The sequence below is a fragment of the Sorex fumeus genome, unplaced genomic scaffold (assembly GCF_029834395.1).
Source record: "Sorex fumeus unplaced genomic scaffold, SorFum_2.1 ptg000003l, whole genome shotgun sequence".
Lineage (NCBI taxonomy): Eukaryota > Metazoa > Chordata > Mammalia > Eulipotyphla > Soricidae > Sorex > Sorex fumeus.
This window is the reverse complement of record NW_026606060.1, coordinates 4,645,823-4,669,841: the sequence shown is the minus strand read 5'-3', so window position 1 is coordinate 4,669,841 and position 24,019 is coordinate 4,645,823. Positions and strand designations below refer to the sequence as shown.

The window sequence follows — 24,019 nt, the reverse complement described above, 5'->3', positions numbered from 1 at the left end:
TGCCTCTGTGCACGTCTGTGTGTGGCTCAGCTGGCTCAGGTGTGCCTAGGGGGTGGGTTATGAGCGAGTCCTGTTTGCAAGTAAAATCTTCCATGAAAATGGAGCCGTGGGCAGAGGAGGAAGAGCTTTGGCACATGGCCCTCCTGCTCCTTGTTAGTGCCAGGGAAGGGACCTGCCCTCCAGTCCTGCGGTCTGACTGTGCGTGGGGAGCCTGTCCCTCCTGCTCTGTTGTCTGACTGTGTACGAGGAGCCCATCCCTCCAGTCCTGCAGTCTGACTGTGCAAGGAGTCTGTCCCTCCAGTCCCGTGGTCTGACGGTGTGCAGGAGCCCGTCCCTCCAGTCCTGTGAACTGTGTGCGGGGAGCCCGTCCCTCCAGTCCCGTGGACTGACTGTGTGCGGGGAGCCCGTCCCTCCAGTCCCATGGACTGACTGTGTGCGGGGAGCCTGTCCCTCCCGTCCCTCCCGTCCCGTGGACTGACTGTGTGCGGGGAGCCCCTCCCTCCAGTCCTGTGGACTGACTGTGTGCGGGGAGCCCCTCCCTCCAGTCCTGTTGTCTGACTGTGTGCGGGGAGCCCCTCCCTCCAGTCCCGTGGACTGACTGTGTGCGGGGAGCCCTCCCTCCAGTCCTGCGGTCTGACTGTGTGAGGGGAGCTCATCCCTCCAGTCCCGTGGACTGACTGTGTGCGGGGAGCCCGTCCCTCCAGTCCCGTGGACTGACTGTGTGCGGGGAGCCCGTCCCTCCAGTCCTGTGGACTGACTGTGTGCGGGGAGCCCGTCCCTCCAGTCCCGTGGACTGACTGTGTGCGGGGAGCCCGTCCCTCCCGTCCTGTGGACTGACTGTGTGCGGGGAGCCCCTCCCTCCAGTCCTGTGGACTGACTGTGTGCGGGGAGCCCGTCCCTCCCGTCCTGTGGACTGACTGTGTGCGGGGAGCCCCTCCCTCCAGTCCTGTTGTCTGACTGTGTGCGGGGAGCCCCTCCCTCCAGTCCTGTGGACTGACTGTGTGCGGGGAGCCCTCCCTCCAGTCCTGCGGTCTGACTGTGTGAGGGGAGCTCATCCCTCCAGTCCCGTGGACTGACTGTGTGCGGGGAGCCCATCCCTCCAGTCCTGTGGACTGACTGTGTGCGGGGAGCCCGTACCTCCAGTCCCGTGGACTGACTGTGTGCGGGGAGCCCGTCCCTCCAGTCCCGTGGACTGACTGTGTGCGGGGAGCCCGTCCGTCCCGTCCTGTGGACTGACTGTGTGCGGGGAGCCCCTCCCTCCAGTCCTGTGGACTGACTGTGTGCGGGGAGCCCCTCCCTCCAGTCCTGTTGTCTGACTGTGTGTGGGGAGCCCGTCCCTCCAGTCCCGTGGACTGACTGTGTGCGGGGAGCCCGTCCCTCCAGTCCTGTGGACTGACTGTGTGCGGGGAGCCCCTCCCTCCAATCCTGCTGTCTGACTGTGCAGCCCACAGAGCATGGCCTGCTGGAACCTGCACGCCAGGCTTGTGAGGGGACAGCTGTTCTCCCTCCCCCATCCAGGCTTACTCCGGAGGTGCACCTGACACCCCGCCCCCACCACCCTCGTGTGCGCGCGTGCACACACACAGAAACGCGCGCGCGCACGGGCTGGGAGAGGAAGGGGACTTCTCCCCAGCCTCCCCTTCCCCTTCCCCTTGCCTCCCCCTGGCCCCGGGTGCTGAGCCATCCCGGGGGAATGCCCACTTGCTGTGGAGGCGCCTCTGGAAGGCCCCCGGCTGACTGCAGGATGCTGGGGCCTGAGCGCTCACTGGGGCATCCTGGCCGGGATGGGCACATTTTGTTTGTTGATTTGGTGGAGCAGTGCTCAGGGGTTATTCCTGGCTTTGCTCTCAGGGTCACTCTTGCTGGAGCTCAGGGCCTCGAACCCTGGTCGGCTGGCTGTGTGCAGGGTCAGCGCCCTCCCCGCTGGCCTGCCGCTCCCACCCAGCATTTCTGCATTTTAAACACGTGTCTGTGTGCACGTGGGTTGGGGGCGCCTGCCGCAGACCCTCACAGGGCCCCAGGCAGAGTGCCGAAGGCCAGTGTGCGGTTGCGTTGTCCCTCGGAGCATGTGCTGTGCCTATTTCCACTGGGTGGAGCCTTCCAAGGGCCGCCCCACTGTGGGAACAGGCCCCTGTGGCCCTCAAGAGCAGGTCTGAGGTCTGAGCTCTGCTGAGCTCTGCCCCTGGGCCCTTGCAGGGAGTTTGGACCATGGCCTCGGGCCACGCAGTGGCAGTGAGGACCCGCCCACCCTTGCCCCCTGGGGCCCTCTGGGGTGCCCCTTGCACACGCTTCAGTGCCGAGACAAGGCAGCGTCTGCCTCCCACCTGGGCCAGGAAGTGTGGAGGGGCTCCTGGCTGGGGCCAGCCCGGGATCCGGCTTCTCTTTGGTTGTTTGGGTGCGGGACCGCACTGGCCGCAGTGCATGGAACTGACTCGAACCTGATGTCAGGCCTGGGCTCGCCCTTGCAGCCCTCCTCCTTGACCAGACCGGCTATTTTAACCTTGTTTGTCACCCAGGCCATGCGGTGGCAGGTCATACTCAGGCCTTACGCGTGCAAGCCCTGGTGGAGTGTTTCCCCTCCTCCCCGTTGCTTTAGGGCCAAGAAATTCCACCCTCGGGGCTGGAGCAGTAGTTCAGAGGAAGGACACGTACTTCCTTTGCATGTGGCTGACCCAGGTTCCATCCCCAGTCCCATCTACTCTCCCGAGCACCACCAGGAGTGATTCCCGAGTGTCGAGCCAGGAGTAACCCCAGAACATCACCAGCGTGACCCTGAAATGAAACAGAAAGAAACTCTGTCCTAAGCTTCCTACGCAGCCACGCAGTTAGTGTGAGATCAAGGCGGGATGGAAAGCCGCTGCCTGCGTGGCTTCACGGGCCGACATTGCCGACCCCGACCTAGTGATACCGGTCCCCAAACGGCGGAACCCCGGCACCACCCTGGATGAGCCAGAGACGTCCCTGGGACTGTTATGGGTCCGGATCACTGGCAGGTGTCACCTTGGCAGTGTTTCTGCCCTCCAGCTGCTCCTTGCAGGGAACCAGCTACGCTCGGCTCCAGCTGTTGTCACCACAGCACCCAGCAGGACTGCCCCGCCCCGGCCACCCTGCTCAGCACCCCCGACTCACATTCTTATCAGGGTACCCAGGGACTCCTAGGTAGAGGTCACACATACCTCTCACCAGGATATACACACACACACACCCCTCTCACCAGGACACTCACACTGACACACCCCTCTCATCAGTACATACACATATACACACACACTCCTCTCACCAGTACACACACACACTCCTCTCTCTGGTGCACATGTAAATACACTCTTTACCAGTATACACACACACACACTCCTCTCACCAGTACACACACATATCCTCAGCATACACACACACACTCTGCAGCAGTATACACACACCCCTCTCACCAGGACACACACACACACCCCTTTCACCAGCACACACACACATGCACACACCCTCTGGCCAGTGGCTGAGGCTTCCCCAGGGCCCTCCAGGAGGCTGACCTCTCCGGGAGGCGAGACTGGCGGACGGGAGGGACCCTTTCCTGCCTCCTCACCCTCATGGTGGACAGCTCAGTGGGCACAGCGAGGTCTCAGAGGTCTCCGGTGTCACTCCCCGGTGCCTCCAGCCTCCTGCTCCCCCTCTCCCTCTCCCTCCAGTCTCCCTCCGTCTGCTTGCTCTGCTCTTGCCAGACCAGCCGGGATGCAAACCAGCGACAGCAGAGCCTTAAGCAGAGTTGGGCTGGCCCGGAGGGAATCCAGGAGGGGGTCCAAAGCCCCCTGACGTCCAGCCCCAAGACTGCGGGAGGGAAACAGTCTTGGCTTTCGTGGAGCTGAATCCGGGGGTTAGAAAGCAAAAGCAAAACGGATCTGGATTTCCGTGCTGCGGGATGACCTTTCCTTCCCGGGAGCCCAGGGTGTAACAGGCAGGAACGTGACGGGACCGGCACCCAAGGGCCCCTCGGGGACGGCAGGAACCGGAGCGGCTTCCTGCCATCCTGCGGGCTTCCCATAAGCCTGGGACACAGGTGCTGACCACACTGGCCTGGCCAGTGGGCAGCAGGCCCGGCCTGCGGGGGGCCTCGCTGGGCTGGGTTCTTGGCTGGCCGGCCCCAGGGCGGAATGTGCCCTCGGGTGCCAGTCCTTTCTCGCTGGCCTGGCTCAGAGGCAGGAGGAGGGCGAAGGGGAGCCGCCAAGGAGCCGCCGTGCCCTCCGGGCTCCGGTTTAGGTAATAGATTCCTGCTGCTTGAGTCAGGTTCGCTCCCGCAGTCGCCATGGCAACCAAACAGCATTCCTGGGCTGGTGGTGGGAGACTTCCAGTCAGCAGCCTGGCCGCTAGGGCCCGCCCGGCGGCCGCCTGCCGCGCCATGTCCCTCCCGAGCCCAGCTCCTGTGGGAGCCCAGGGCAGGCGCGATATGGCCCTCCCGACAAGCTGCAGCTCGCTGTGGTAAACAAGCGGGGCCCAGGGCTCCTCCAGGAAACCTGCGCTGTTTTGGAAACGGGAGATAACTAGGTGTGAGCGGGCCAGACCTGGCGGAATCCAGTTCCACCTCGCCAGCAGGCGTCCAAGGCGTCCAGCTCCTGTTCTCAGGGGTCCGGCTGCTCGCTGTGCGGGGGCGGCTCTGTCGGAGCTGCTCTGGGGTGCCTCTCTGGACCCCCGGTTCATCCTCCTTAGGGGGGGACTTGGGGGAGATGAAAAGGCTTCAGACACCAGTAGGAGGCGTCACGTAAACGTTGTCCATCATTCTGTGTTCCTTAAACGGTCTCAGCCCACTCCCTGAGGACAGGGCTTGAGGAGAACCTCAGGGACCCTGCGGTGGACGCGGGCACAGGGCTGGCCCGGCTCCCACCCCGAGGCCAGCAGTCCCTCCCCTGCTCAGCTTGCACATGTCCGGCGCTGTCCCTGCTCTCTGCGTCCTGCTCCCTCCTGCTGCGAGTGTGCTGGGGACAGACAGGTGTCCCGGGAGGGACCAGGCAGGCCCTTTGCTCCCAGTACTTCGACGTTCCCCAAGTGTCCAGTGGGCGGAGAGCTGACAGTGCTGGACCCCGTCGGGGTCACACCCGAGGCCAGTGACATCATTTCTCAGGGTTCTCCCTGGGGACCTGCTTTCTGCAAGTTCCTTCGACCCCTGACCATGATGGACAGGCTGTGGGGGGGTCTCACGGAAGGGAATGGCAGGATCTGGGCTCCAGCCTGCAGAAGAGAAGGCTACAGCACACACACACACACACACACACACACACACACACACACACACACACACACACACCCCTGGGAGCTGGGCTCCAGCCTGCAGCAAAGACTACAGCATACACACATGTACACACATAAGAGAAGACTACAGCACATGCGCACACAAACACGCACGCACATACACGCTCATACACACCGTGGCCTTGACAGGTGGGCCTGGACCACTTCTACATCGGGGGCTGGAGAGAGCGTGCAGCGGGGAGGGCACTTGCCTTTCATGCAGCCAACCCAGGCTCCATCCCCGGCATCCCATATGGTCCCCCGAGCACTGCCAGGAGTGATTCCTGAGGGCAGAGCCAGGAGTATCCCCTGAGCATCACCGGTGTGGCCCCCAAACAGAACCAAAGTCCCCAAACTCCCCCCTCAGCCTGAATTAGCAACTTGAGGTGATGACCTGCACAGCCTTAGGAGATGAGGGTGGGCCTCAGAGCATCGTGGGGAGGGCGGGTGCCGACCTTGCATCTAGCTGATCCAGGTTCCATCCCGGCACCCCATACCGTTCCCTGAGCACAGAGCCAGGGGTCAGCCCTGGACTCTGAGAGGTGGCCCAAAAGCAGATGTTAGAAGTGATGAAGGACATGGTCCCTTGTGGCCCCCCTAGGCTGCAGCGCTGCCTCCACTGGTCCTGGCGAGGGGGGGGGGGGGCGGCTCCCTCCTCTTCCTCACACACCCCTTACCCACTGGCTGGGTCTGGGGCTTCCTTAGGGTCCGCATGGCCCGCCTGTTGGTCAAATGCAGGCATTGGCCCTACCATGAGGCCACGAGTCTGGTTCCAGACCTCCAGCCCACCCCCACCAAGTTAGTATACAACCAGACCAGGTGTCTCGGCCTTCTGACCACCACTGCCCCTTCCGAACGCCCTGGCCCTACCCGCTCTCCTCCCCCTCCTGCCCCCCCCCCCCCCCGTCTCCTGTGCCCACCAGGGAAAAGGCAGCATTCACTGATTCCTCAAGGCCAGTGAGCAGGACTGGCAGCCCAACTGGGGGTGTCCTTGTGTGTGGGGGGGAGGTGTGAGTGAGTGTGTCAGAGTGTCTGTGTGTGTCCAGCTGAGGGACTGGACGACCCTAGGCCAGAGCCCAGGACTTCCAGAACAGTAGACATGGTCCCTTGTGTGGGTCCAGACAGGCCTCAGCCCCTCACCCTGCTATGTGCCACTGCCGGTCTGGGCCCGCAGGGTAGGACTCTTCGGGTTTAGCCATTGAGGAGCAGAGCGGTAAGCCCTGCCTGCGACAGGGCGAACGATAGCCAGGGGACAGGTGCAGACTGAGCCACACATACACACACACACAGACATTCATACAGAAACACACACACTCTTGTACACACACACAGACACACACACTCTCAGAGACACTCATACACACACACACACTTACAGACACACACTCATACACAGACACACACTCATACACACAGACATACTCATACACACAGACACATATACACTCTCTCATACACACACATAGGGACACAGACTCTCATACAGACACACTCTCACACAGACACACACAGACACAGCAGAGCCCAGCGTGTGCAGAAGGGAGACCTCCAGGGCAGCTGGCCACTGACCGGCCCCTCACCCAGCGGGTGCCCAGCCTGTGGAGACCCTGGTCTCCTGCGCAAGGACTGGGCTTCCCGGGTGTGGTCCTGACGCAGAGTCACCTGCTTGTTCCCTCAGTTGTGTCTGCTTCACAGAAGCTGCATTAAGAGCAGCAGGCCCAGCTGTGCGCTGGAGTTCCTGATGACTGTCCTTAAGGAGATAATGCGCCCCACCCCCCAGCCGGCCCGGTGTGACCTGAGGAGGGGCCTGGGGGGCTCCTTGCACCCCCCATGACTGTCCCAGAAATGCCCGCCCCCCGCTTTCCAGGCCCAGCCAGTCCTGCTGACTCAGCTTCCTCCTCTTGTCCAGAGGTTGGTGATGTCCTGGCAGAGACGCCCCCGAGCAGCTGGCGTGGGAGGGCCCCGAGGATGGCCCCGCACCTCTTTGTTAGAAGGGGGTTCAGGCCGAAGCTTCTCCCACCTGACTCCCGCCCACACTGCTGCCCTGCGCCTACCCCGGAACTCACCCCAGCTCTTCCGGGACACGTCACCGGCCTGATGGCTCAGTTTGGGGCTGCGGGGGGCCCAGCTGCTGCCCACCACTCCCAGCACCAGCGGATCACCTTTCTTTTCTTCATTTTCTTTTTTTTTGGGGGGGGGGGCACACCCAGCAATCTCAGGGGTTACTCCTGGCTCTACACTCAGCAGTTGCTCCTGGCAGTGCTCAGGGGACCAGATGGGATTCTGGGGATTGAACCCAGGTCAGCCACGTGCAAGGCAAACTCTCTCCCCACTTGCTATAGCTCCGGCCCTTTCTTTTTATTATCTGGGGGGTGTGGCAGGGGCTTGGCCACATTCAGGTGCTCAGGGGACTGTGTGTGCCTGCCAGGTGCCTGCCCCTGCACTCTCGGGCCCTGTAGGGGGAGTGACCGGGGCAGCCCTGGATTACAAAAGGCAGATAGAGCCAGAAGACGGGGAGCACTTGGTGGGGGGAGCATCTTTGGCACCAGATGGCAAGTGTGCTCATGCCACCTCTGATGCCAAAGGCAGGCCCGAGTGCTTGCTGCCCTGCTGAGTCTCACAGGGAAGTGCTGTCAGGGTCCTATGGGAGTGTGGACGCCCCCTCCCCCCCACCCAACCCTTCCCGGGGGAGAAGTGGAGGCCCCAGGAGTGGGGATCTAGAGGGGGTGACCTCTGCTCCAGGACATGACCTCTGACCCAGGACGTGATCTCTGACCTAGGAGAGTGTTCACTAAGCCAGCGTCAGACTCTTAAAATATCCCTTATTTACGAAATAATTCTTTGAAAGGGAAACCGCTTTGAAAGGCTCACACTCACTCGTCCTGAGGCGACTGGCCCAGAGATGTTTCCTTTTTATAGCCGTGGAAGGGACACGGGTTTGTCTTGGGTGGAGCGGCTCCAAGTCTTAATCCCAGAGACTCAGCGGCCTGGCCAGCCGCCCCTGGGGCCGTGTGCTGGGCCCCCAGGCTGCTGGGCCCCGAGGTGGGCAGTGGGGGTCAGCGTGGGCTGCCAAACGCACGTGCCCGCGGGGTCTGGCCGGCCCTCCCAGAAGATTTTCCTGCAGTGAGCAGAGCTGCGGCGGGAGCACCGTCTCTCCTGGCTCGTCTCTGTCCGTTTGTTCAGTTTTGTGGGGCCACACCTGGCAGTGCCTGGGGCTTACTCTCCGCTCTGTGCTCGTGCCTCAGCCTCTGCTCTGTGTCCCGGGCCCCCTTTCTCATTCTTTTACTCGTGGGCCTGTGCTCAGGACGCCCAGTGGTGCTGGGAGCAAAGCTGGGGCTCCCGCTGTGGGCCGAGCCTCGAACCTGCCCTTGTCGCCCGCCCTCTGCCTTGCGTGCCCGAGGGATTGCGCTTCCGCCCCTGCAGGAGAGACAAAGGCCTTCCGAGAAGGGCTCCCGGCAGCCCTGTCTACCTCCTCCCTGGCCTTGCTGTGTGCCCCGCTGCCTTGTGCTTGAGGACCGAGCACCACCGCAGGAGTCAACTCAGCCCTGGGCACTCTTGGGGGAACTCGTTACTCTGACATCAGGTCGAACCCTCTCGGGTCTCCCTCTTGGGACAGTGATGCCCCCCTCATCGCCGTGTTGCCTTGCCATTGTCCCTCGGGTCGACACGTGCTGGGTGTGGGACTCTGGGTTCCCGTGCTCTGGGCGCTCCAGACTCCGCAACTCTAGCCCCTCCCGCCCCAGCACAGTGGCCTCCATGTTCCAGGGTGCCTTCAGCCTATGCTGGCTGGGGGTGGGGCCACACACCACCAGATCAGGGCTGGGCACTGCCACCCGTGGCTGCCTCTCGGGCATCCTCAGAATGCTGAGGAGTCGTGATTCCGGAACGCGTAGCGCCGTGACTCACGGGGACTCCTGAGCCCTCACAGGAGGCCAGACGTGGCCTTCCTGGGGCTTCTCAGAGGATGGCACGGAGGTGCCCCAGGTCGTGGGCAGGAGGCCGGAGAGCTTGTACCAGGGCTCCAGGGCTCGCCAGTCCCTAGCGGGATACGGCCCCTGAAAACTGAAAAGGCAGTAGGAGACTTTCTTCATTGATTTCGGGGTTTGTGGCCGCACCTGGCAGTGCTCAGGAGCTGCGCCTGCTTCTGTGCTCAAGGGTGAGCCCTGGCAGTGCCCCAGGGACCATATGTGATGCCAGTCTAGCCACGGGCTAGGGATGCAGGCTGGACCCCGGTCCTGACTTTCCGGGGAAGGGTTAATCCCGGCTCTTTTATTTATTTATTTGGGTTTGGGGGCCACACCTTCTGATGCTCAGGGCTGACTCCTGGCTCTGCACTCAGGGCATCACTCCTGGCGGGGTGCCAGGAACGGAACCTGGGTCTGCCACGTGCCAGGCAAACACCCTGCCCCCTGTCTTCTCTCCGGCCCCTAGAGGGGGCCTTGGGAAGGGCAGAATCCTACTGCAAATGGCATTCCAGCCCCAGCCCTCTGCTAAGGACCTAGTGCCCCCTGTCCGCCTCAGGACACGCCCCGGGCTCTGCTGCCGTCCCTTGAGGGTCTGGGCCGCCCGCCCGTCTCCGTCTCGGACAAGACTGAGGGAGAAGCCCTCTGCTCTGATGAGGCGACTGAGAGGCGCCCAGAGGGACGGGTTGTCCCTGCTGCCCCCTGCCAAACGGGTCGGTGGTTAGGCCGAGGCCACGCAGGGAAGGTTGGCATGCAGGGGCCATGGACGTCCCCCGGGGGACTCTCGCTAGGAGCTGGGGGATGGTGTGAAGCAGAGCGTGGAGCCTTGGGGCAGGGGCGGCGAGGAAGACGGAGCCAACCCAGAGGGCAGGAGGGTGCTCTGGGTCCTTCGCTCCATCCCAGAGAGGATGTGGCTGGGCTGAGAAATTCCCGGCCGGTCACTCATGCCGCTGGAATGCCGTTGGCCGCCAGGAGGAGGAGGCGGCCTCGCAGAAGTCAGGGCAGGGCCAGCCCGGCTCTCGGGCACTGTACTCCCACTAGGGGGAGATGTGCCGTGGGACCCTGGGACCTGGGGGTCCAACCAGGCAGGGCACAGTGTGGAGAGCCCTGGGCTGCTCCCTGGCGCCAGGGGCAGCCGTGTGACTCTGCCTCCCTGAAACACCGGCCCCGCGCCTCTGGGGGACGGTGGGCTGGAGCCACAGCCCAGCGGGAGGCTTTTTGCTGACTTGTGGCCAGCCAGGTGACCACACTTGGTGCTGTGGAGGCCCCCAAGGAGAAGCAGTGGGCGCACTCCCAGGGCAGAGCAGGTGGGGAAACTGAGTCACTGAGTGCCAGGAGCATGCCCCGGGGAACAGGCCGCGTCTGGGCAGTGGTGGCGGCAGGAGGGTCCCGCGCGGTGTGCTCGTCCTGACCCCCACACTGACGCGCGTCCGTCTGGCCCGCAGCCTCATGTTCACCAAGGTCAAGCTGGAGCAGGTGCTCAAGGGCCCGGAGGAAGCGCTGGGGACCTGCCGGCAGATGCTGCGGCTCTGGCAGAGCCTGTACAGCTTCTCCCAGATGGGGTGAGTGCGGGCTGCCCTCCCCCCCACCCCGTGTATGCACACATACGAACACACGTGCATCCGTGCGTGCACATGCAGACACACAGGAACACACGCATGCACACGCGCCCACGTATAAACACCGCATGCATGCACGGACACATGCACACACGCCACACATGCACAGCAGTGTGGGTGGAGCCTGTGCGCCCCCTCGGCTTTCTCGTCTCGTCTCCATTTAACCTGCCAGTCCCCCGTGAGTACCCGAGAAGCCACTTGGAGGGGGAGGAAGCTAGAGGTGGTGGGCGGGAAGGAGAGGTTGGCTTCTCTCCCTGCCTCACCGCCGGGGGGAAACTGAGACTCGGCCTCCTACTGGAGCTGCTTGGCAGCTGGAAGGAGGAGGAGGAGGAGACAGCTCCTGCCCCAGGCCCCCTCTCGTCCCCACCTGTCCCATGCACAGCCCCCTTCTGGATCCCAGCCAGAGCAGGACACACCCGTGAGGGCTGCCACTGCCCCGTCCCCTGGACCCAGCAGAGTGGAAAGGGCCCTCGGTCCTATGCCACCCCCAGCCCCCATAGGAGCCCCTGGGGGCAGAGTGAGCCCCCTCTGGGCGTGCGTGCAGGGGAGTCGGGCCTCAACCTGCGGGGCGAGAGGCCTCGGATGCCAGCCTGAGCTCTGCAGTCCTGCTCTGCTTGGCCTCATCCTTCCTGATGGACCCTCACCCTTCTCTCCTGGGCCCGACACCGCCGCCTCCCAAGCCGGGGCCCCATGCCACCCCCCCCCCCCCGCCCCCTCAGCCCTCACCTGGCCCGGCCCCTTTGCCTTCCAGCGGCCTGGAAAAGGACGGCAGCATCGGCGACGGCGTGGCAGTGAAGAAGCAGAGCGGCTTGCACCTGACGCTGCCCGATGCCCATGACGCGGACTCCAGTAAGCCACCTCCGATGCCCATGCCCTCCTCACAGCCCCAACCCGCTGCACCAGCTGCGAAGGGCCGGAGAGTGGGGGCTTGCGCCCAGGTCTGTGCCGTCGCCGTGCCTCAGTGGACGAGTGCCAGCAGAGCGGGTAGTGGGCGGGGCACCTGCGCTGGACGCGGTTGACCCGGGTTCCACCCCCAGTAGAAGGCGCGGCTCTGCCGGTGACCATCCATGCTACCTGGTGGGCTGGGGTCTCTCTGGGTGCAGGGTGTCAGGGCGTGCGGCCTGCAGGGACCCCCCGCCTCTTGCTCCACAGGCTCCCAGCGTGCCTCATCCATCGCGGCCTCCCGGCTGGAGGAAGCCATGTCAGAACTGACCGTGCCCAGCTCCGTCCTGAAGCAGGGCCCCGCGCAGCTGTGGACCACCCTGGAGCAGATCTGGCTGCAGGCTGGTGAGTCCTCGGCCCCCTGCAGACCCCCCCCCCCCCACGACTCGCACGGCCACATCCTGCCTCCAGGGAAGGAGTGTGGGCATTGGGGGCCGAGTTCTCGTTCCTGCTGCTCCTTCTCCATGGGGCCCCTGCAGGGGTCGGGGCCGTACATCATGAGCTCTGGAAGCAGACTCCTCGTGGCAGTGCTCGTAGGGCGAGGTCTGGCGGAAGGTGGTGGCCGAGGCTGCTGCCCGGTGACCTATCTTGGGGTGGCTCGTCACCCCTTGTCCCAGCGAGCGTCGGGTGCATGTGACCTTGGGCTGCCCTGGGCACAGTGCTCCTCTGGCCGTGCACTGTAGCCCAGGGCTCAGCAGTGCTGCCTACAGTGAGTCGGCTCAGGGTGCCAAGGTGTGGGCAGGGCTGGCGCTGGCCTCCCGCATAGCCAGCCTGGGTCTACATGCACCAGGAGTGATCCCTGAGCACAGCTGGGGTGACCCAAAAACAAGAGAGAGCGAGAGAAGAGGAGAAAGTGTCGGGGTGACGCGGGGAGATTCGAGTGTGGGAGAGAATCAGGGCTGAGGGGGGTCTGCGTGGATTCCACAGCCGCAGGCAGAACGGGGGGGGGGGGGGGGAGAATGGAATCCTGAAAATACGCATGCTGGGCGAGAGCTCCCGCCCATGTCCCCAGGCTCGCGTTCTGTATCCCCCAGAATGTGTGTGTGTGTGTGTGTGTGTGTGTGTGTGTCCCTGCCCCAAAGCCCCCCCTCCCCACGCCCCCCACCACCCCAGAGAGGCAGGAGAGTCCGGGGATGTGCACATTTTTTGCAAGTGAGGGTTCAAATAAGCTCGTCCCCGGAGCTGAGGTTTTCCGGATCCACATGGGGACACATTAGTATTCCGCACGCCCCCTCTCTCCCGCCCCTCGATCTGAATCTGCAGAGGAAGCGACCGGGACTCACAGCCTAGACGGGAAGCGCCTCCACGGTGCGGATTCTGCCCTGGTTAGCGCCTTCCTAGGGATGCCTCCGGGGCGCTGCAGGACAGGAACCTTGCCACCTCCTGGGGTCCGCTAGCCGGGACCTCCCCTCACGCAGGGGCTCCCCCTCCCAGCAGCAGTGGGAAGGGCGCTGGCGGGCCGGGGCCTCTGGCTTTGCTGGGCCCGGCTGTCCCCCCTCACCTTCCCACAGCCCACCATTCGCACCCCAGCTCTGCCTCCCCGTGCTTGCGTCGCCCATGTCTTTCCCGCCAGGGAAAGTGAATGGCTTTGCTGGGGGCAGGAGTGGGCGCCCGGCGTCAGGAGACAGCTTAGAGGCGTGGGGGACCCCGGAACGGCTGCACCCCGGCAGTCTCTGTGTCTCTCTCCGGCAACACTCCGGGGCGCTTTGCTCTCCCAGCTGGGACCCAGACTCCTTCCTGGGGAACCGCCTCCCCCCTGCTCAGGCCAGATGGCAGAGGGGACTCCTCCTCCCTCTCCTCTCATGGGGGCCACAGCCTGTCACAGGACCACCCGCTCTGCAGAGGCCTCTGGGAAGTGTCCTGCTGCCACCCCCGTGCCCCGAGGACCATCCAGGGTAGAAGTTCCTGTACAGACAGTGTCCTGTCCTAGGACATCGGGGAGATGAGGGCCGGGACAGGGGAGGGTGCTCTCGGGCTCTGTGGGACAGGGGGGATCCTCGCCCTCCACACAGGCTGGGCATCTGCACCCAAGGGGCCATCACACCCTCAGCCCCCCCTAAGCCAGGCAGCACTGTTGCCAGACCCCCTGCCCCATCCCCCAGGTCCTTCAGCTAGCCACAGCAGGTCTGTTCAGAGACCCCCCTCCTTCCCCTTCTTCAGTTTGGAATGAGCCGGTCATTGCGCCCTCCCACCCCTCCCCACCCCCACGCCATTTGGTCAGGATCCACTGCTGGCCCTGGGTCTGCTGCCGGCCGCCTCCTGCATGCCCGACATGGTGGGAAGGACACTGGGGCGTGTTCCCCATGGAGGGTCGCCGCTTTGGCATCTGGGAGAGGCACCACCACAGGGCAGGAGGGCACGTCCCTCGGCCCACTGTCCCTCTCGGAGCTGACCGGGGCAGGTGGGAGCCAGCCCCCGCCTTGGAGGCACCCCAAAGGTGGGTCAGGGGTGGAGGGGAAGGGTTCTGCAGCCTTGTAGGTGGGGCAGCCCGGGTCCCTGGGTGGGTGGGAGACAGGAACCGTCCAGAGAGAACCCTGCCTTCCCCAGGGCCACTGCCGCCTCTGTCCTCCCCTTCCCCTCCCCCTCCCCTTCTCCCTCCTCCCCTTCCAAGCCCCCCTTCCCCTCTCCCTCCTCCCCCTCCCTGCCCTCCTCCTTTTTATCGCCCCACCCGAGAGTGCTCAGGGCTTACTCCCGGCTGTGTGCTCAGGGGTCACTCCTGGCAGGGGGACCCTGTCGGGTGGGCTGTGTGCAGGCAGAGGCCCCCCCCTCTGACCCTGCCGTCCCGCCAGCCTCCCCCCCCGCCCGGCCTCTCCCACCGCCTCCCTGGGTCTGTGCCTGTTTTCCAGGGCGTGTGCGCAAGGACGTCAGCCCGCCTGGGGGTTCCTCACTCTTCACTCTGCCCTGAGCCGAGGCCTCCCTCCCCCAGCCGGGTGGTGGTCCCCGGGAGCAAGCCCACCCAGGGCCGGACCTGTCTCGCCGAGAGCGAGTCCCCTGGCCCTGGGGGGTGGGGGTGCTGGGGTGCGGCTGAGACCAGGAGGCCTCGGCTCGGCAGGGACAACCAAAGGAGGCTGCAGGCCCCTGGGAGCAGATGTTTCCACTTGGAGCCTGCTGCCGGGACAGGGGTGGAGAGGGGAGAGCCGGGGAGAGAGAGGAGAGCTGCCGAGACCGATGGGCAGCCAGGCGCTCGGGAGGCACTGGAGGGGCTGGGAGGGGGCCACAGCTGACTCTTGGGGGTCCCCTCCTCCACCCACAGTGCGCCCGGCCCCTCGGGGCAGCAGCCAGTTATGGGCAGCAGGGGGCCCTGCAGGCAGGCCAGGGAGGACCCGGGCCCCACTTTGGGGAGCCCCCATGCTTGGCGAAGCAGCCCCCAGAGCTCGGCTCCTGAGCCGGCCTAGCAGGGCAGCCCCCGACCCGGGTCAGAGGGGCACCCCTAATTGAAATCTGTTGATGTGGAGTGAGGCGGCCCGAGGGAGGGCCGGGAGCAGCCTCTGGAGACGCCCGCAGTTGTAAACAGCTTAATGAGGCACGCAGCGGGCGCGGAGGGCAGTGCCCAGCCCCAGGCCGGCAGTGGAGGGGTGGCCACAGGGCTAGCCAGGGCCGGCTCCCACAGCCCCCAACACACGTCAGACACACACGCCCCTCTGCCCGCCTCTGTCCACAAGCCCGGCGACTCTGTCAATGGGGCCTGCTCGTCCTCCTCTCTCCTCTCTGCCACTCCCAGTGCCCCTGCTCCTTCTGAGCTCAGCTCGGCTGTCACCTCCTCCAGGAAGACTTCCCTGACCCCTTCCGAGCGCCTCAAGCACACCAGAGTGGGCACTTGGCAGACTCTGCTGGCTCCCCGCTCCCTTGTGGCGAGGGCTGTGCGCAGTCAGAACTGGAGCGCACAGCAGACTGCAGCTGGGCAGGGAGCAGGCTCCGAGCGCCAGGGGACTGGGCAGGGCACTGGCCTGTCCCACGGCTGAGCCAGGTTCCATCCGCGGCATCTCCTAGGGTCCCCTGCGCCCACCAGGAGTGAGCCCCGAGTGCTGCCAGCTGTGACCCCGAAACAAACATAAGGAAGGAGTGAAGGACAGAGGAGAGCTGGGAGAAAGGCAAACCCCGGCCCCAGGCTGCCCTGCGACCCTCCTCCTCCCACCCCTTCCTGGGGTTTCCCGGGTCCAGGGGCTGTACTTCTCATGCCCCTAGGCTCGGAGCTGGTGCCTCTGGTTCCTCTGGTTTGCCGGTTCTCGTCCCACAGTACGAGACCACCCTTGGCCAGTGGGACCTGAGCTTCTGAGGACGCGGCGGGTCCCCCCGAGCTCAGGGGACCCTCATGCTTGTGACTGGCCCTGCTTTGAGCCACAGGCCGCCTGGCTGCTGCCTTTGGAGCTTCTGTCCATCCTCTGGCCCCCGGCCTACCCCAGACTCGGCGGCACAAGTGCGCCAGCCCTCCCCGTAGGAATAGTGCTCGGCGCCTTCTCTGACTCTCCTGGCCACGGCCCATCAGGCCACACTCCCGGCGGGGTCTGCGGTGGCCGTGGCCTGGCCCCGTGGGAGTGGCCGGCCTCCTTGGCTGCTGCAGGAAGCGACACAGGGGCAGTGGTGGGGCTGGGGGCTGCTGGGGCCCAGGGGTGTCCCTTCAGCTGTCCCCCCCAGGGTCCTCTGAGCCTGGGGCTCCCTGCAGCAGGGGCGTGGCTTGTAACCCCCCCACCCCGGTGGCTCTGTGCTCCTGGGCTGAGGGGCTAAGGAGTCATTGCTCTCAGCCCCCCAAACACAGGCACAGCACAGTGTCCCGCGAGCGAGCGAGTGAGCGCTGCCCCGCAGCCAGACCTACCCCGGGGAGGGAGGGCTTCCGTCCTGGGGCGCCCCCTCAACCCGTGCCTGTCCCCACAGCTGAGCTCTTCATGGAGCAGCAGCACCTCAAGGAGGCCGGGTTCTGCACGCAGGAGGCGGCCGGCCTCTTCCCCACCTCGCACTCGGTGCTCTACACGCGGGCCCGCCTGGCCGAGGCCAAGGGCAGCCTGGAGGAGGCCAAGCAGCTGTACCGGGAGGCGCTGACGGTGAACCCCGACAGCGTGCGCATCATGTACCGCCTGGTGAGTTGCCCTTGCTCTGCGCCACGGGGTGGGGGTGGGGGGGCGGGGGGGATTGGGCGGCACTAGTGCTCGGGGGCTGTGGCCGCAGCGAGGACTCGCCAGATCCCAGCCCTGCCCTGTCGGCTCCAGGTGGGAACCGTGTCCATGCCCCCGGGCTGAGCTTTTGAGGGAGCCCCTGTCACCAGGCTGGCTGGCCCGGGGCAGGACCGTGGTGCTCCGGCTGGTCTTGACCCCGCCCGCAGCCTTTCTGCAACTTGCCTCCTGGTGCCTGCGATGGCATCTTCATGCAGGAGCCTTGACCCAGCGGGACCCCCACCCCCGTCCTCCCCTGCCCCCCAGAAGGCGGGGTGCCGCTCATCCCGTGGCTTCAGGGGGGACTGACACAGCCTCGCGGCTGGGGTCCGGGCAGCACCCCGAGGTGCCCTCCTGTGAGTGGGTGTGAGTCGGGGCTTGGCTGCAGGGCCCCGTCGCCTTTGGGAAGGTGGGCCGTGGAAGGGCTGCCAGGACTCAGCCCCCAGGACCGTCCGGGCGCAAGGGGCAGGGCCTTGTTTAGTAGCTTCCTTCAGGCCTGAGGGTGCAGTCTGCTCGCCCTGCAGCCCAGGCCACTGTGCATGTTGAGCGTCGTGGGGAGAAGCCCGAGATGGCCCCCATGATGCCCAGTTCAGTCCCAGCCCTGCCACGGCTCCACGTGGCCTTGGAGCCTGTGTAGTTTCCACGGCTCACTTCCACCTTCTTTCTCTGACAAATGCCTCCCCGAAGGTTACGTCCAGAAATCCGGTTCTGGATGCGGACCCTGCCCTCAAATCTGGGGCCGGCAGGGCCACGCCCGCATGTGTCTGAGCCTGATGCCCCCCAGACCCAGCAGAACCCAACAACGAGCACGATTTTAACGCTCACAGCAAACCATTTTTCAACTGCTTATTAGTGTTCATGGCTATTTCCCTGAAATTGAAGCTGTTTCCCAGGGTGTTTCCATGGTAACCCCTCAGCTGTCCGGAGCGGCTCCCTGGAGATGCCCCCTCTCCTCTCTGAGGTGCCCCCTCTCCTCGCTGGGTGCCTGCTGCACTGAGGACAGCCACGGGCGAGCCAAGGGCCCGTCAGCGAGGAGCCTGTTGTGGGCAGCCTGGCCCTCCACAGCTCCGCCCCTGCCAGCACCCCACGCGCATGCGTAGAAAACGGGGCAGGTTCCAGGGACGGGCAGACACGGTGGCGCGTTGGTCCCCGGCCTTGACTCGTCCATGTTAGCCGACACAGACATCTGTGACGTCTCCTTGTAAATCAGGAAACCCCCGCCCCTAGAGCGGCCGTTGTCCCTGGAGGGGATACAGGTGACCGTCCCTAGCCAAGTGCTGAAGGAGGCTGTCATGCCCGCCCCCGTGACGGACAGTGCCGACCCAGACAGCACCTGCCCCCACCGAGCAGGTGGCACCTTGTTTCACCTGGGTGCAGGGTGAACAGTACTAGAGCCTGGGAGTACTGGAGTACTAGAGTACTAGAGCCCATCTCCCTGTGCCACCCCTGCCCTCTGGGGCAGCCAGGAGCCCAAGGACAGAGTGGGGCGGCCCTGAGGCCTCCTGTCCCCAGTGGGTGCCCTGCCTCCCTCCGCCTGCTGAGCTGAGGACAGGATTTTGGAGGCCACACCTGGCAGTGCCCAGGCTTCCTGGTTAGGCTTGGGGGGGCCGTGTTGAGCGCTCTGTGCGAGGTGCCCTTCTGCTCCCCAGGACAGAGCCTCCGCGCGGCTCCCCCTGGACTCTCGGGACTGTGTCTGTTGGAGTGGGAGCCAGGACGCCAAGTGCCGTGTTCCTAGAATGGTCTCCCGGGCTGGAGCGCGTTTGCTCCATCCCACATCCCAGAGGGTCCCCCGAGCACCGCCAGGATAACTTCTGAGAGCAGGGCCGGGCGGCCGGCTCAGCCCCTGCTTCCTGGCCTGCAGGGGAAAGAGCTGGACAAGCAGGTCTCTCCCACAGCCTCTCGTCTGAGGGTCAGAGGGGACGTGGTCTGCCCCTGTCCCCCCCCCCACACACACACTCCCCCAACCTGCCCCACAGCCATTCTCCTCCCCAGGCTCAGCATTCCCAGCCGGAAAGTAGAGGGAGTGCGCTAGGGCCATGTGTGTGAGTGTGGTGTGTATGTGTGTGTTTGTGTGCAGTGTGTATATGATGTGTATGCGTGCCTGTGAGTGTGTGCTGGGGGGTGAGTGTGAGTGTGTGTTCGTGCCTGTGTTTGCGTGCCTGTGAGTGGATGCATGGGGGAATGAGTGTGTTTGTGAGTGTGTTTGTGCGTGTGTGTGTGTGCGCACGTGTGCACGCAGGGCCTCCACGTGGCCTTGCTGTTGGCTTCGCCCCTGAAGCCCCGTCCCAGGCGGTCAGATCTTGCAGAGGATGGAGCTCCTCGGGCGGGCGCAGAGAGGGAAATTTAGGTCTTTCTCATTGCCTTGGCTGCTGGGGGCCCTCGGGGGTCTTAGTGACCCCCTGGAGAGGTGGATGGGAAGCTGCTGACTCCGATTGTAGGTTCAGGGGCCCCCAGGTGACGTTTGGAAGGGACCCTCCATGCACTCCTCTCAGTCCCCCCGCCCCCGCCAGCTGTGTCCTGCTGCTCCGCACGGCCACTCTCTGGGCTCGCCTCCAGAGCCCCTGATCTGTTGGCCTTGCTCGCCCGTGGGACCGAGCCCTCAGAGATGGGACCCCGGGATGACCAGCTCTGCCACCTCCCAAGCTGCCCGTCTCAGCAGAGCCCACCCTTGGCTTCTCCCATTGGGGCCCCCAGAGAAGAGACCGACGCCAGGGGCCCAGGAGGCTGTGGCACAAGGCCACCCTCAGCCCCGAGGCCTGGGACGCCTTGGGACAGGCATTGGGTGGGGTCCAGAGGCCGAGCCCTTCCCCTGCAGGGGAGTTGGACCAGCCCAGGGTCCTGTGAGGTCCCGGCGCCCCCCTCAGCCTCTGAGTGCCCGAGCCCGAGGGATGTCCGCTCTCCCGGGTGGGTGGCTGGGGTGGGGCGGCCCCCCCGGGGGTCCCCGGACCAAAGGCTCCGGCAGCCTCCAGCTGATTCCCAGCCACACCAGTTGGAAAAGCCGTTCCGGAATCCCAGGAATGTGCCTTGAGCTCAGAAAGAAAATTCCCGGAATAACTGCTACAGCTCCTGGAGGGCAGGGCGGGCAGGCAGCCCACAGCCCGCAGCTCTGCGCCACCCCACGACCCAGGGGTCTGTGTGGAGCACGGGGGGACGGCGACAGGCAGCAAAAACAAAGTTCTGGAATTCTCCCCATGGGTCCGTCTCAGGCGCCTGCTTTTGTGACTTGGAGCAGGTTGCTGTCACCTTTGTCTTTGGGTTTTGGGGGCACCCTCAGCCGTGCTCCGGGCTCTGTCCTGGCTCCATGCTCAGAAATCATGCCTGGTAGGCTCGGGGGACCCTAGGGGCTGCCGGGGATCGAACCCGGATTGGCTGCGTGCAAGGCAGGTGCCCGCCCCGCTGTGCTATGGCTCCAGCCTCGACTGTCCATGCGCTGATGAGGGTGAGCAAGGTGCCCCAGACCGGGCACACAGGAAGAAAGAACGGTCTTCCGGGGCTTTCCAGGGCCCAGCCCCGAAGCCTGAGCTGCCCCCTCTCCAGGTCCCCCCACAGTGCCGCCCAAGGTTGGGCTGGGTGCCGTAGGGGCCCTGAGGCGCCCCTCACCGGGCAGGGGTTGGGGGCCCTGGGACGGAACCCTGGTGGCATTTCTGGGTCCCGCCGTGTCTGGGCTGGCGGGGCAGGTGAGGCCTCGCATCCTCCCGGGTGCCTGCCCAGTTGCCAGGCAGCAAACAGCCCCGAGTTGCTACCAAACACGAAGGCGGCTGGTGCCCCGGGCAGGTGTCGGCAGATCCTGTTACAGACCCCGGGCCCCAGGGCCCCCGCCTGACCCCAGCCAGCCCGGTGTCTCCTTTCAGGCACTAAGGTCAGCTGCCGTCCCCCCCAGGGTGCCTGAACCCCCCCCCCCCCTCCACACACAGGGATCGGCTCGGCCTGGGTACTGCCCCCCTCATCACAGACGCGCCAGGGAGAACTGTCGTGTGCCTCAGTTTCCAGCCCGAGCCAGGCACAGCCCACGGCCCCCAGCTCTGGGGCGCTGCTGCTCCCGTTTCCCGTGTCTTCGTCCCCCCGCGCTGCCCAGGGTCCAGTGCCACTGGCCTCGTGCCCTGCTGGCCAGACTGGGCTCTGCCCTCCCGTCCCCGCCTGAGTCAGCAACGCGCCCGTCTGGGCCGGGGCCGTCTGTGACCCTGTGCTCAGGCCTCACACAGTGCCAGGACAGTTTGGGAAGGGGGCGGGGACGTGCGTGGACACGACCCAGGTACGCACATGTATGTGGCATAGGCGCCCAAGCACATGACACACATGCGCAGGACAGGACATGCACATACACAGGACACGCATGCATGCAGCACTGGGTACTCGTATACACGGCACAGGACACACGTCATAGGACACACACGGACGTGACGCACAGGGCACATGTACATGACACCGGGCGCGCACACGTGTAAGCGCCCAGGGCGCCCGTCTCCTCGCCCCGAGCAGGGCCTGCGGTTGGGCGCGTGCCAGCCCCTGTGGGTTTATGAAACCAGCCCCAGCAGCTTCCCCGGCATGTCTCCATGGCAACGCAGGCCTCACTGCGGAGCACAGGGAGGAGGAAGATGTTCCAACTAAAAATGTACCTTGTCTGCAGCGAGTGGGTTCCCGGGAGGGGGGCTGGGTTACCGGCAGGGGTGTTGTGTGTGTGTGGGGGGGGGCTCACCTGGGGGTCGAGGCGCAGATTAGCAGGCAGCTGCCAAGCAACCTTTCTGCGGCCAGAGGACAGAAGGGCCCTGGACAGCCCCTCCACCTTTCTCCCCCCCCTCCATGCCTCCTGGTGTGGGTGGGGGAGGGAGCAGGGAGACGGGTACAGTTCCACTCACAGTCCCATCACTTCCTGTCCGGCTTGAGGCTGCTGCAGACCCCAGCAGGGTTGGGCATCCCTAAGCCCCTCCCTGGGGACCGTCTCTGCACCCCCAGGCTGGGCAGGATGGTGAGCCCAGAGGGGTTGGAGTGTCCACTCTGCAGAGGTGACTGGGGGCCTCCCCACCTCCAGGCAGAAGCCGAGGTCCCCCGCATGACTGGCCTGCGGACCCCAGTGGGTCCTGGGGCAGCTTGGCGCCTGGGCTGTGGACCCGGAAGCTCATCCCTGGGGGCTGGCACCACCCCGTGGGTGGCTGACCCAGACTGCCGGGCCGCAGGGGACCAGGGAAGACTCGAGTCCGTGGGGGCCAGTGGGGGCTCCAGGCTGCCCAGCCCCTCACGGCCCCTTGTCTGCTTGCTCCGCAGGGCCTGATCCTGAACCGGCTGGGCCACAGGAACCTGGCCCAGAAGGTGCTGCGGGACGCCGTGGAGAGGCAGAGCACGTGCCATGAGGCGTGGCAGGGCCTGGGCGAGGTGCTGCAGGCGCAGGGCCAGAGCGCAGCGGCCGTGGACTGCTTCCTCACCGCCCTGGAGCTGGAGGCCAGCAGCCCCGTGGTGCCCTTCTCCATCATCCCCAGGGAGCTGTGACGCTGGGGGCGGGCGGTCCGGGAAATATATCTTAGGCGGCCCTCGCCCCTGCCTCCCACCCTCCCGGGGCCTGGCTCTGTGGCGCTCAGAATGCTGGGGTTCGGGAGCAGGAAGAGGCTGGAGGGCCCCCGGGGGAGCATCGCCCATCTCTGTCGCCCCGCGTGGTGCCTCCTGCCCGTACCCCCTGACTCCGCACCCGCTCAGGTCTCCGAGCCTCAGCTCTTGGCTCATGGGTCCCAGAAATGACCCCCTCAGATTCTTCTTCAGCCCACCCCCCTCCCCGCGAGACAATCAATTTGAGCCTTAGTGCCCACCGGGCACCTGCTGGGGGCCTCAGTAGCCTCCACCTCCCCATCCTCTGCGTCCAGGTGGCCACTGCTGCCCGGGGTCCTGGCCCAACTCCGGCACCCATTCTTGCTCTCGCCACCCATGATGGCCCAGTGCCAAGCTCCGGGCCTGCGTGTCCTCCACCTCTGCCCACCCCTTCTCCCTGCACACAGGCTCCTGCCACTCTCCTCAGGCCTGAGGTCCCCCCCAGGAGAGGCCCAGAATGCAGAGGCTTGACCACCCTTTTCTAGAACATTCCTCTGGCCGTTGTGGGCAGGCTGGGCCCTGGGGTGGCCCCAACCCCAGCATGGTCCTTGAGGTCCCCTGCCCAAGGTCAAATAGGTACTGTGGTTGGAGACCCCTGGCGGAGTGGGAGGGTGCTGCGTCTGCCTGTGAGGGGTCCTGGGACCCCAGGGGGCTGGCGCCTTGCCTGCTCCATGGCCAGGCGATGCTGGGTGCGCCCAGCCGCCCTCACTCGCTGCTCGGGCCTCCTTCCCTCCCCACGCTGGGGCTTTGTTTGCCAGCTTTCTCGAGCACTGCTGTCGTTTCTGTGCCCATTCCCCAGGAGCAAGCAGCAGCTGGTGACACCCCCCCCCCCCCCGCCTCGGTAGGGACCAGCCCCTCCCCCCCGGCACTGAGCTGCTGGCCGAGTGTGGGGCTCGCTCCCTCTCTCGCTCTCTTTCTCTCTTGCGCTCTCTGTATATAAATAGAGATATATAGATATATATATATACATATATATGAGAGATCTATTTTTCTCCTTGGAACTCTATTAGAAAAAAAAAAAGCAAGTAAGCCACAAATGCTGTTGGTTTGCCTGGAGGTACCCAGAGGCCAGGGATCAGGGATGAATAAAAGAGCCCTTGGGGGCAAGCAAGTTGGTCTGACTCGTGGTCACTCACTGGGCCTGGGGACGGTGGGAGGGGGTGGCTGCGGCAGGACTTATTCTTGTCCCCCTCTGTGCCCCCTGCATGCAGGGAACAGCTGAGAGACCAGGGTGATCCTCCTGGTCCGGAGGGTCCCACAGCACCCTGCACCCGGAGGGCCCTCAGCTCTGGGGAAGGACCGCGGGCGGGGCGAGTGTGGCGAGCTCCACCCGCCTCACCTCTCGGCTGCCAATAGATTGGCAAGCTCCAGGGCTGGCGAGTGCTTCGCGTGCCAGGTTCTGGTCTAAGCCCAGCACCACCAGTCTCCTGAGTACCGGCAGGGGCAGGAGCGGTAGCCCCATCACAACCTTGAATATGTAGAGATCACACCTCCT

The 24,019-nt window shown here is 65.0% G+C and overlaps 1 protein-coding gene across 1 annotated transcript in view; it reads left to right on the top strand.

Moving 5' to 3' along the window:
- The window catches only part of TTC7A (tetratricopeptide repeat domain 7A), a 77,806-nt gene extending 54,214 nt beyond the window's left edge, over window positions 1–23,592 (top strand). Inside the window, exons 16-20 of the mRNA XM_056116979.1 lie at window positions 10,685–10,801; window positions 11,610–11,707; window positions 12,011–12,145; window positions 16,673–16,875; window positions 22,210–23,592. Coding sequence (XP_055972954.1) covers window positions 10,685–10,801; window positions 11,610–11,707; window positions 12,011–12,145; window positions 16,673–16,875; window positions 22,210–22,431 — 775 coding nt within the window. The 3' untranslated portion in view covers window positions 22,432–23,592. The remainder of the gene's footprint in view (window positions 1–10,684; window positions 10,802–11,609; window positions 11,708–12,010; window positions 12,146–16,672; window positions 16,876–22,209) is intronic.
- Window positions 23,593–24,019: the final 427 nt, after the last annotated feature.